Here is a 12,900-nt window from a genome sequence, read left to right as displayed (position 1 = left end):
CTGCTCTATATGTATATTTTTTTGTTCCTTTGATGGATTGTTTATCCTTAAATAATATCTAAAAGTAGCTCAACAGTTTAATATCTAACAAGTCTAACAAACCTAGCTGTCCAGCATTAAGTCCACAAGTAAACACAGCATGGTTAGTATACACAACAGAATGGAACCTTCCGGCACATATCCCTTTGATCTGTTTCCCTTTTAGTACCTTACCATTAATCTATGGTAAAAACAATCTTATCATTATTAATTTAATAAAATCAACTTTTGCAAAAGGCAATTATTCTAATACATTACAAATAGATTTAATGCATCACAGCTTGGAAAAATGCACAAAATTAAAATAAATTCTGTTATGAATATGTTTCTTAAGTGACAAACCAACCTTTTGTACTCTGCATTATTAAACACATTTATAACACAAAGCATTATAATTCATATTGCATGTCATGATTTATAACTGATTGCTTCAGATCACATAAGTTTACTCTAGAAAAAGAGTTACGCGCCCTTAAATTTTGCGCCTTAAAAAAATCCTGGGGAGAACACTGATTTGATCTGCTCTCCTTTTAGCAAGGATACAGAATCTTGACTTTAACTTGTAAATGGTACAGAATATTTTGAAGTTGACTGACAGACAATCAAAAGTTTGAATCTATACTTACAGACTTAGGTAATAAAGACTTTTTAACTGTTTGTCCAAGCTGATGACTTTCATTCAATCCACAAGAATATACAATTCCACTGAAAGTATATGCATAAAAACGTTTATTGCAGTTTAATTGAGTCCTCAGGTCCTTAGTTAATTTATGCATCATTGTCATTTTGCTTAGTTTCTTTTGTTCCCTATTCTGTCATCAGGCTCGGACTTCTGTTTAACTGAGTCTTCCTGTGCATACTGTTGTGTGTTTGTTTATTCTACATAAGCTTGACAAATTCCCCTTTTCCATTCTCAATTTTATTGTACCTTACAAGTCACCAGTGTCGAGCAGCAAATAAAATATGAGCTAATTTTGTTCAATAGTATTGGAGAAAATAATTCTAAGCTACATGTAATTTAAAATATCAAAAAAACATGAAGTATGACTTCAAGAGATCTGAAAAGTGCTTAAAATTCATGCCTATCAACTTGCTGAAGTGTTTTTGATAAGTGCGAAGACAATATTTGTCGTACAGACAGGCAGATGAACAAGGTGATTGCATTATAGCTCCTCACTCCTAAAATTGGTGTATAATTTGAGATTTTATTCACAAAATGTTAACTTACACAGTTTATGGTTCGGTTTATTTCTAAAATTGTTAAAAAAAATAGTCACCTGTCAACAAGAATTAAGGTGTGATCTCTTGCTGCTGCTATTTGTATACAGACTTCATTGTTTAATGATTCCACTTGTCTTGGGACCTACAAAGTAAAGCATACACATTGACTGAAATCACTGTTAAACTCATACTTGGTGCCATTTTATTTTTAATTGGCCCTAGAAAATTGTTTAGTACAATTGATCCAATTAGATTCCTCTTTTCAAATTAGACTTTACTTTTTCTGTCAAGAATATTCCACATGAGAAATAAATGTTGTGAATGTATTGCTTCCTTTTAACAATAAAAAAAACTAAACAATTATGCTGAGTTCACATGTAATTCGAATTTGATTCGCATAAACTAAATTGAATTAGTTTAATTTGCGTTCGAAACGCTTTACCTCCTAACGTCAATTCTAATTTGAATTGCAATGCGCGTCAAATTTGCTTTACTGTCCAAACGATGTTAACTTTTAATTTGTATTAACAAAAACGTATTTCTGATGCGAATTGGCTAATTCAAATTAGTTATTTCGAATTTATTCGAATTAAAAAAGAAGAGTGTGTGAACGCGATTAGCCAATTCGAATCGTATTCGATTCGAATTCAATTTGAATTAAATGTCCGTGTGAACGAGGCATTATATTCATTTAAAAATTTAACCAGTCTCTATCAAGATAAAAAGCCATAACACAGTTAAACAAATACCATCAGATAAAATTATTTGGATGTGTTCATAGGCCATGATTCAAAGATTTTAGCTTTTTACAAAGTAAAGATTAGTAAAGTAAGGGGTCATCCATAATTGTCAACCATTTTCCAAAGTGTACAAAACGTACACTTGGGGGGAGGGGGTTAAAAAATCAACATTTTTACCGTACGCTTTTTTTTTTCCAGAGTTTATTTCGTTTCTGTAGGGAAGGTCGATGTATAAAATCGAGAATTGGCTTGGGCGTGTTTCTCTTCTTATTTCTTCTTTATTTTCACTTGATGATATTTATTTCGATATCATAATTTTCCTCAATCCGGATTGAACGATTAAAAGATCAAATCATATGAAAACTAAATCTTTCAAAAATGTAAACTTGTAAATTTTTTAAACAAAAAGTTTGCAAGCATTTCTCAGTACCCCTGATTGTCAATTTCACCTGCTTTATAATAGATCGTTATCGTTTCACTCTGTTTAATAAACAAAACTGATGGAAACACTAAATTCTTTGAATGTTTTGATTTTGACAAGACACCATTTTGTGAAAAGATTTTAAACTGGTCCTTCGATTAATTTCCTTGTAATGTATTCCAAAACAGTAAACCAGTAAACCGGAAGTAAACTTATTTTTCTTAGTATAAGCCTCCTTTAATTAGGAGCACCTCCATATGAAGTTTTACCTTAACCTTAAAAATTATCCAATATATGTACACGTTACAGTAGATATACACAAACGATAATAGTGACATGAATGGCATATTTACAGGGACTTTTTAAATAGAAATACAGTCGGGAAATTTAAAAACTTTAAATGTTTTAAAACATTACACTTTTATTTGATTGCTGTCTTAAGCTCTGATTCCATCAACAACTGTCAGTCCATACTTTACCAATGCAATATAACCATGCATTTCCCTTTCTAAATTCTTTGATTCTTAGCATAGTTTATGTGCCCTTTTGTAAATCTTTTGCATGCTCTAGGTGCCCTTTTTCATTGGAGTTCCCACTGTGTGATAGGGGAAACACTAATCTTTGAACTCTTTATTCTAACAAAACACAAGCATCACAGATAGATGTCATCAAATAAAACAGTCAGATATGTTTTAGTTTATTTTCAATGCAAATTTCTATATTAAACTAAAATATAATAAACAGGATCTTCTTTTTATTAAGAATGATTGATTGCTCTCTTGAAATCTGAAAATGGTTGATGTACACTTTTTGAGGGAGGGTGGGGGGTCTGAAAAAGTGTACGTTTTGTACACTTTGGAAAATGGTTGACAATTATGGATGACCCCTAAAGAAAGCAGAAAGTCTGCCTGTAGAACATCACTTGTGTACTATTGTTTGTCTGTCTTTTTCTTTTTTTAGCCATGGTGTGGTCAGTTTCTTTTTGATCAATGAGTTTAAATGTTCATCTGGTATCTTTCGCCCCTCTTTTAAACTGCTCTGACAATAAAAATATTATATATCATGACAATGTTGTTATTTTCAGCTAGTAACACAGGATTTACTGAAGTTCAAAAAGATTTTAGATTTTTTCAAATATAATTACTTTATGTTATATTCAATAACTGTATACAAACCAGACAAGTGTGTTCATTCCCATGACCCAGACGACCTCCTTGTCCATGTCCACATGTGTACACTTGTCCACTGTGTGACAGGAAAACACTGTGATATTTACACATCACAATCTGTAATATATAATATGATTAACAACTTAACAAAAACTTGGAGAAGAGTGAGTCTTATTTAAAGTAAACATGTATCCATAAATTAATCAGTTCAGAAAATCATCTTTATTAATAAAACTTTGCAAAAAAAAACAATTCTCTTAGTTTATTCTTTGTAATACATTTTCTGTACCTACTTTTTTTCTCTTTTTTTTTCAACTTTTTGCAACAAGTTCACACTATTTGCTTTGTGGTTTTGTTATCTAGAATTGTTTGTCTAAAATTGTCTTCATTCCATATTCATACAGATTTGAGATATTGATAGAACAGCCAACTGCTTAGATTTTATGTGGGGTATAATACTTTTTGTGTTATTTATTCCACATATGGTATACGAGAAAAATTGTTGATAAAAACTATGTCAAATCCAGAATTTTAGCATCAAGTATTCTAGTCAATAGGGCTTTAGCTAAATTTATGATGAAAAAAGGATTTTTAAATGTTGTTGATTCAACAGAAGTGCATGGATCTGAATGTTGATTATATATGGATATTTGTCAGGCTTTTTTTTCATATATGTAGATACAAGTATGCATACACCATACACCTTTACATATTTATCTATACTTACATCTTTGACATTAATATCATTTTTAAACATTTCTACTCTCTCTGGGTAAATCCGTCTCTGTTCAGTAGAATGTCCAAGGGTAAAGTTAGTGTTGTCACCCCAAGAATAAACACTGTTAGCATCTATAACAATATATCATCATATTAAGTATTTTGAATTATCACAACTATTATTTGTCAAATGTTTTCCTCAATGTATAGAAAACAATATATCATGAAACTCTTGTTGTATTTGATAGGACTTTTATTCAAGTGTAATTCAAAACATTTCTAAAGCTACAAGGATAGTACAGTCAAAAGGTTTATAAATACTGAAACCCCATTCTTTATAATATTCAGGTAGTTTAATACTGTGATTGAATGAACTGTAATTTCAATTTAATACCAAACTATTTATTGTAAATATATATACATTTGTACAAAGTTTTGACTGGCATTCCAGTTAGATGAATGAAAATTCCTTTCTTTTAACATTGTTTTGTACATACATACCTTTATCAGAAAAAGAAACATTAACAGGAACATTTTTCAGGAACAAGTCCAAGGGAGATAATCCTTCATGATCTCTACTGTACAAATCACAATTAAACTGAAATTGAAATGAACAGAATGTTTTAAAATTTTAAAAGATGAATTTTATTTTGAACTGTAATCTAACTGTTTATAAACTTTAACCAAATTTCCAGTAACTAAGCTAAACTATACATTTTTCAGTTCTTTAAAAAAATTGGTTCATTTTTACAATTACTTGTTTCTAAAAGCTTGACATCAAGTTTTAAATTTGAACTGATGTCACTACCTGCACAAGTAGTCTAAAAGCTGCCAACTGTCCATAAAAAGCTGCTCTATGAAGGGCGGTCCACCCAGATTCTACATCTTTAAGGGTGGCATCAGCATTCCTATCAGTCATCAACCATTCAATCACATCACACTTGCCACACGATGCTGCCACATGTAGGGTTGTCCTTCCATAAATATCTGTCACTTGTGTAGAAGCATAACAAAGTTTACAGTATGCTTGAATTTCTTCTAACAGCCCCTTTGTTACGGCTGCATTGACTTCTAATGCATGCCGTTTTGATTTACACTTCAACCCACACTCCATATTTACAGATATAGTCTAATGTTTGACTTTAATCACAAAAGAAAGTTGACTTAATAGTTGTAGACTGAAGAAAAATAAATACTGTATGTCTTGGTTATAAATACTGGTATTTGTGGCACAGAATTTGCTAAGAAGAAGCACCAATTAACAGCTGGATACCAGCCAAAGACTGGATGCCCACTATAGGGCAACCATAGTGTCAGTGTTTAAAAAGCCATAATGGTAAGATTAACCTGAAATTAAGAAAAACAATAATTAATTGAAATGTAATTACTAATAAAAAAGTCAGTACAATTTCTAGATGCAAATAAAAATATTTTCTTCTCATATACAAATTTTCCTTGAATGGTATACTGTATATTGGATACCATTTATTCTCTTGACCAAGTGCTTTCCAATTATGTGCCATATACTATTTTATATATAATTAACTTGTTCAAGTAAGAAGTCATTCTGTTGGACGCTGCATTGTAAAATTGAGAAAGGAAATGGGGAATGTGTCAAAGCGACAACAACCCAACCATAAAGTTGACAACAGCCTAAGGCCACAAACGGGTCTTCAATGTAGCGAGAAACTCCAGCACCTGGAGGCTTCCTTCAGCTGGCCCCTTAAAAAGTATGTATACTAGTACAGTGATAAAGGACGTCATACTAAACTCCGAATTATACACAAGAAACTAAAATTAAAAATCATACAAGACTAACAAAGGCCAGAGGCTCCTGACTTGGGACAGGCGCAAAGTTGTGGTGGGTTAAACATGTTAATGAGATCTCAACCCTCCACCTATACCTCTAGCCAATGTAGAAAAGTAAACGTATAACAATACGCATATTAAAATTCACTTTCAGTTCAAGAGAAGTCATAATATAATCTGTATTGTATTATAAATCAATAAAAATTTGTACTATTCCAATCACCATGTAAATGTATTTTCCTTAATTTAAGCTTGCAAAGAGTCATTAAAAACACACAAAGGTGTCAATATTTACACACCCATCGATAAGTTGTCATAAATCACACATGTGGTCGCTGGCCAGTATACTAGTATGATATCAAGCAGGTGTGTTGTATTCTAAATAGTTTCTGCCAGATACATTGGCCACACTCAATGAACTGATTATATGGGGACGAAGTCCCCAATAACAGTAGAAAAATCAATAATAAAAAAAAATTTTAAAAAAATCAGGAAATTTAATTTTCCCAAAATTTTCATTGTACTAATGAACTCAAAATCGTTCAATTTTTTTGATGTCATGTTTTGAATTCCCACATCTGCGCAGAAATCTACAATGTACTTCCTTTTTCTGGTCTCGTTTTTGTGAAACTTTGAGTAAAATATATATTTATCAGTCTAGTATAAAATAGAAAGGAACGCAATACCAATTTCATTTTTTTTATAATTCCTCGATATGAAAAAACGTTACCTGATGAAAGCGTTTCTTGGTTTACATTGCATATGATGTCATAACTTAAATAACGTCACAACTAAAAATCCCTAACAACAGAACCAAAATTGGAAACGTTACGGTATTTCCGTTTCTTTTTTTTAACAAATATTTAAGGTTCAAAAAAATAATTCATACAGACTTCGTCCCCATTTACAGGTAATGCCTGCCTCATATTAGCCTTGCAAGTGCCTCACCCCTATTAACATACATGTACAGTGGTCTCGCTAGCCCAAAATAGAAGGGCGCCGCACCCTGGGTGCCCTCAGCCGCGCCCTGGGTGCCTTCATCCGCGCCCTTCTGCCCTGACGTCTTTTTCCAAAATTCTCTTGTGCCGTTTTGGTAAAATTGCTTTTTGTTTCATCGATTTCTGATCTCCAAGTTAATTACATATATGACACCTGTGTGATTGCCCCCAGGTTAATCATGTCATTACAATCAATTACAATGATAAAGACTTCAAAGGTGTTAATAACTAGGTAATTTAATTAGGACAATGTATCTTTTTGTCATACTTTTGATGAACGTGTCAGCAAGTGTGTTTAGGTTGGGTCGGCATTTTCGATTTCCAAGTCACAATGAAAGAGTGTATAAATGAAGACTTTCATGACTTTAGAATTGAATTTAAGTCATCAAAATAAAACTATGCCTTCACAGAAATGCCTTCCATCTCAACTTGTTAGCGACAAGCACAGTTTTTAATTAACGCAAACGTGTTGGAAATTAATTTTGGAGTTACTTCCCCTGTTTTAGCTTATTACAAATTTGTGCTCTAAAAATATTATCTAGTATCAAAAAAAGGAATAAAGAACCAATTGAATATATAATAACATAATAATGTTACCTTAAGGATATTAACTGTCTTTGAACATATTAAAAAAAATATATTGCAATTTCTGTTTGATAATTATACTTTTAGCAATCCATGTTCTAAACATTGATAAATTAGTAATACACTACAAAGTTAGATAAATAACATATAAAAGCTGAAATTCTTATAAAGATAAAAAAAAAATTCTTCGACAATGGGTAGAGTGAAGTTAAACTATAAACACTTTTATAAGTTGATGAAGATGTACTATATAATTCATAACTACACAAACAATGAAATAAAGACTATAGTTAAAATGCATCTTTATTTAAAAAAAACAACATATACAGTAAAAAAAAAAGAGATTCGTTAACTCGTGATACACACAGAAACGTAGACAAAAAAAATGGCAGTGCCTTTTCTTATCATAAAAAGTGCCCTGCCCTCCACTGGCACCCTGCCCCTTTTGATTTCTAGCTAGAGCACTGCATGTACATGTATATATACCAATATAATTATTTAAGTTTACCTTTATTGACTATAAAGACATTCAATGGATATAAATGAACAAATTTATAGCAAATCATAGCACTATATTCCCGATCATAGTGAGATATGCCAAGAAAATTGCATAACAAGTATGAAACACTGTGTATGTCACTTCTTCAAAAGTTCTTGTGACCTTAACCATGTTAACATGTTCAAGATATTTTTGTTAATTCAACCAAAGCATTCGAGTTTTGCATTACCTGATCAAGAGGACAGAACATTATTGTCGCAAACAGTGTAGAGGGAGTATGTAAAGTTGGTGTTTATGCTTAGTTTAGACATAATTTTTATATAATTTCTATTTTTTTGACGTGGTGAAATATAAACAGGAAACGACGATTCAAATTTATTAACCAAATCAAATCTGGAGAAATGTTCCGGAAATATGTCCGATTCTTAAAAGAGGCCCCTCATGGGGTAGTCCAAGTAATCACAGAATCATTTACGATTTTTTGTTTCAACAAGATAATCAAGTGGTCAATATACTGTGTTGGATCTGTAATCTGGTAATAAACTTTTTGTTCATATCCTTAAAAAAATTTGATCTTTTACATAAATTCGTATTTGTATTTTTTATTTTAATTTCACTACTGTAGAAGTCATAAAACAAATAATTTTAACTTTTGTCCATGTCATAGTGACACGTTAAAATTTGGTTTTGTGGTTATTTAATTTTGTAGCTGGGTTACTATGTCATGGGCATATAACCCCACATCTCCTTTTATTCATCATAGACTCATGGGTTCAAATGATACAACAAAAGGTGGTTTGTTAGAAAAAAACTGTAAAGTGACAAAAAATTACTACGTTTTGCAACTTTAGTCTAAAGGTTTTAAACTATTTTACAAGTGACGCCGCTCACGATATCCCCGGCAGAATTCATCATGGACAAACGGAAAATACTCTATATATATGTGAAACAGGAGAAGCGCTTTCTGTGTTTGTTACTTAAGTTATTATATCGAAAGCTAGTTAAAAAAAAAGCAGCTAGCTGGGACTATTATACTAATGATATTATAATAGTCCCAGCACCTAGTGACTATTCAAATTAAATCGCAGGAAAAAGTTTTAAAAAAGAAGAAAAATACCGAACTAGCTCCGAGGAAATTTCGAAACGGAAAATTCCTAAGCAAATCATTTTTGGCAAAATCAAATTTTCAAACACCAAATAAATGGATGACAACTGTCATATTCATGACTTGGTTCAGGCATTTTCTGAAGTATAAATGGTGGATTAAACCATACAGTCGCATACAATTCCATTATATTGATAACGATGTGTGAACAAAACAAACACAAAAAGATAGATAAAAATATCAAAACTTGATAGGGGTGCAGCAGTCAACATTGTGTTTTAACACGCCTGGTAAACCAACAATCTAATCTCAACCAAATGGTTGAGACGGAAAAAAGTATTCTGGCACTTCCTGTTGAGCTTTTCTGGTTCAAAATATTGAAAATAAACACAGGGTAGGTCGATTTTTTGTCGATTTACTGAAAATTAACGACTTTTTTTGTAAATCGGAGAATGTCATGCCATAGACAAATCATAATTGTAACTAATATGTCTCTTCTTGGTTTAAAATATTTTAAATTGAAGTCACAATCACTTTTCTCCTACGGATTATAATGTTTACATTCTTTAAATACGATAGAAGTGCTATGATATTAATGACTTAGCAAGAAAATATGTCAATAATTTGTGTTTTTTTAGGCTTTACGATAACCACGTCTGTAAATTGCACAAATATGTGTTTGTCAAGCCTACTCTGAGCAAAAAATAAAAAAATTAAAATTGGTTGAGATATAAAGGTATTGGTTGAATCTTTCTGTCACAATGTTGAGACTTTCTGGTTGCGCTGTACTATTCGAGTTTACCTTTTTTTATGGTTAACCTGATTCATGTTCTCTGTCTAGGGTAACATAAAATCTAAATACAGATACAATTTTAAGCATTGCCGATAGAAAAATGCATGCCTTACAAATATAAATAAGATTATTTTACAATGGTTATTCATTCATATGATTTGGATGAATTCGATTCCTAACAGACAATATTTGATGCCGAAAATGCGTACATTTATAAAGAAATAAAATAGTTAAAAACTAAACAATCGAACAGGACCCCTTTTCTAGGTTTATTTTTTCTTACACATTATTTCAGGGAGAGGATAATTTAAATGTGAGTAAAAGATGTCATTTTTGTCATTATAATACTTATCACAAAAAAAAAATATGACGATTTTAAAATTGCTTTGTAATTATTATAAGTGACGTCCAACTTAGTGTAATCACAGGTGTTGTATTGAAATAATTAAAACTTAGATATTTGTTTACAACTGCATTCAGGGCACATCCTTAATATTTGGTAATATTCAGCAACATTTATATTATAACCCGGGCCCCGTCACACTAGGTCTCGCACTACGATTTCTAAAAAAATAATGCTATTGACGATCGTAGTGCAGTTTGGTTGTGTTACGGTCTTGATGAGTTCTTGGTGATCGTGTTGAGAGTAGCCAACTTTTAACATGTTCAAAACAATCGTGATGCGTTCGTGGCGAAATCAGGTCGCAGTTCTGTTCTAGTCGTAGATTTTTTTAGCCGTGGAACTGTCGTTCCAGATTGAACTGTGTAAATCAGTTCTAGGTAGAACTTACCAATGACCAAATCAGTTCTTGATTAGAACTGTTTAAGCTAGAACAGTCTTAAAGTGTCAGGAGATAGTTCAACATTTGTCCTCCAGTTCTCCTTCAGATTATGACAGTAAGAGGTAATCTATATTGCATGTACATCTCCTTTGCAATTATCTACTTTAAATAATAACTTTTGATGAAATGAAAGAATTTAATGAATATCCATTTCTGAATATTAATTCAGTTTTCTTTTTAAATATTTTAAAACTGGATTCGACGTAGCTTAATTGTGGGAGATAGTTAAAAAAAAATTGTGTGTATGCTAAGCATGCGATATCTGCTAAAAACTGTGGTCACACCTTACCAGATAGCTCGAACGAACGTCGAAAGGATAAACAAAAGTTTTCGATTTACAAAATTTGCATCCGTTAGGAGTCCGTGATGTAATGGCCAAATAAAACGGACGTGTTATATGCCGAAAAATGGGACGGAAGAGGAATAAAAAAAAATGTCAGAATAAAAAGCCAATAATTTTGCCTGATCATGATTGAGAAGTTGAGCCAAAAATATTCATGGTACTAAAGAAAACTAACATACCAATAATTGCCTTTTCTTACGCGATTTGTTTTCAATTTGTATGTATCCGTTTTATTATCAATGTTCTTTCTGTGGTACGATTGCCAATGATACAACTCTCCAAAAGGGACCAAAATGACACATAAAGTAACAACTAGAGGTCGCCGTATAGCCTTCAATAATAAGCAAAGCCCATACTGCATAGACAGCTATAAAAGGCCCCAAAATGACAATGTAAAACAATTGTAACGAGAAAACTAACGGCCTTGTAAATATAAAAAAAAATGAACGAACAACAAATATGTAACACATAAATAAATAAATAATTAATAGCCCTGGAGATGTCAATTACAACATTATTGACGTTAAAGCTTCTGTGCAAAACTGCATCTCAAACGCTAGAATTAATCTCCAGCGTTAGAACTTTAATACTAGTACTTAAAAAACACAGCTATTTACTATTTAGACTCTATTACAACCAAAGGCCTCTTTAGAAGCTGCTGTCATAACTACAGACAAGATTAAAATGACTGTTGAAATGTCAAACAATATACGGCAAGTTTATGAATTTTGACAGTTGTAAGCTACACAAGGTCATGTTTTTCTCTGACTGTTTATGACGTCTTTACACTAAATTAATTTGATGTGTACGGATTGATAGTTTAGTCTTAGATGCATGATTTTTTTATTAGTTGTTAATGGCTTTTAACTAGCTGTCAGATAACTGCGAGTACTCTCAAATCTGTTCCTAGTGTCTTTTTGTTGTCGGGATGTTCAAGAACCCGGCCACGTCCAATTGCATTTTTGTTCATCTGATGAGTTAAACCTTTTTCAACTGATTTTTATAGCTCGTTCTTATGTTGTACTGTTATATATACCACTGTTCCAGGTAAGGGGGAGGGTTGGGATCCCGCTAACATGTTTAACCCCTCCACATTATTTATGTATGTGCCTGTCCCAAGTCAGGAGCCTGTAATTCAGTGGTTGTCGTTTGTTTATGTGCTGCATATTGAATCATATTTGTTTTCCGTTATTTATTTATTTTTTATACAGATAAGGTCTTTATAGTTTTCTCGTTTAAATTGTTTTACATTGTCATATCGGGGCCTTTTATAGCTGACTATGCGGTATCGGCTTTGCTCATTGTTGAAGGCCGTACGGTGACCTATAGTTGTCAATGTCTGTGTCATGTTGGTCTCTTGTGGACAGTTGTCCCATTGGCAGTCATACCACATCTTCTTTTTATAGTTGAAAATTTCATTCACCAGAAGATCTCAACATTGTTCCAGAATATCTCAACCGATACCAGAAAATCTCAACATGACATACTTTATAACATATTTAGCTTTAGGAAATTATATTAGTAAAGAAAAAGAACAAACTGTAATTTTATGTTTATAATGTTTTAGAAAAATACTTATTTACTAATATATATGCTAGTTTATCAATGATATCACTGTC

The 12,900-nt window shown here is 31.9% G+C and overlaps 1 protein-coding gene across 1 annotated transcript in view; it reads right to left on the bottom strand.

Annotated features, from left to right (window-relative positions):
- The window catches only part of LOC139490584 (inhibitor of Bruton tyrosine kinase-like), a 29,503-nt gene extending 20,910 nt beyond the window's left edge, over window positions 1–8,593 (bottom strand). The window contains exons 1-8 of the mRNA XM_071277456.1: window positions 8,428–8,593; window positions 5,116–5,654; window positions 4,809–4,905; window positions 4,318–4,439; window positions 3,597–3,707; window positions 1,317–1,402; window positions 666–744; window positions 103–220 (exon numbers count right to left, since the gene is read on the bottom strand). Of these exons, the coding sequence (XP_071133557.1) occupies window positions 103–220; window positions 666–744; window positions 1,317–1,402; window positions 3,597–3,707; window positions 4,318–4,439; window positions 4,809–4,905; window positions 5,116–5,421 (919 nt within the window). The 5' untranslated portion in view covers window positions 5,422–5,654; window positions 8,428–8,593. The remainder of the gene's footprint in view (window positions 1–102; window positions 221–665; window positions 745–1,316; window positions 1,403–3,596; window positions 3,708–4,317; window positions 4,440–4,808; window positions 4,906–5,115; window positions 5,655–8,427) is intronic.
- Window positions 8,594–12,900: the final 4,307 nt, after the last annotated feature.

This window comes from Mytilus edulis, chromosome 10 (assembly GCF_963676685.1).
Source record: "Mytilus edulis chromosome 10, xbMytEdul2.2, whole genome shotgun sequence".
Lineage (NCBI taxonomy): Eukaryota > Metazoa > Mollusca > Bivalvia > Mytilida > Mytilidae > Mytilus > Mytilus edulis.
Note: the sequence above shows the minus strand (reverse complement) of the source record. Positions and strands in the feature narration are given on the sequence as shown.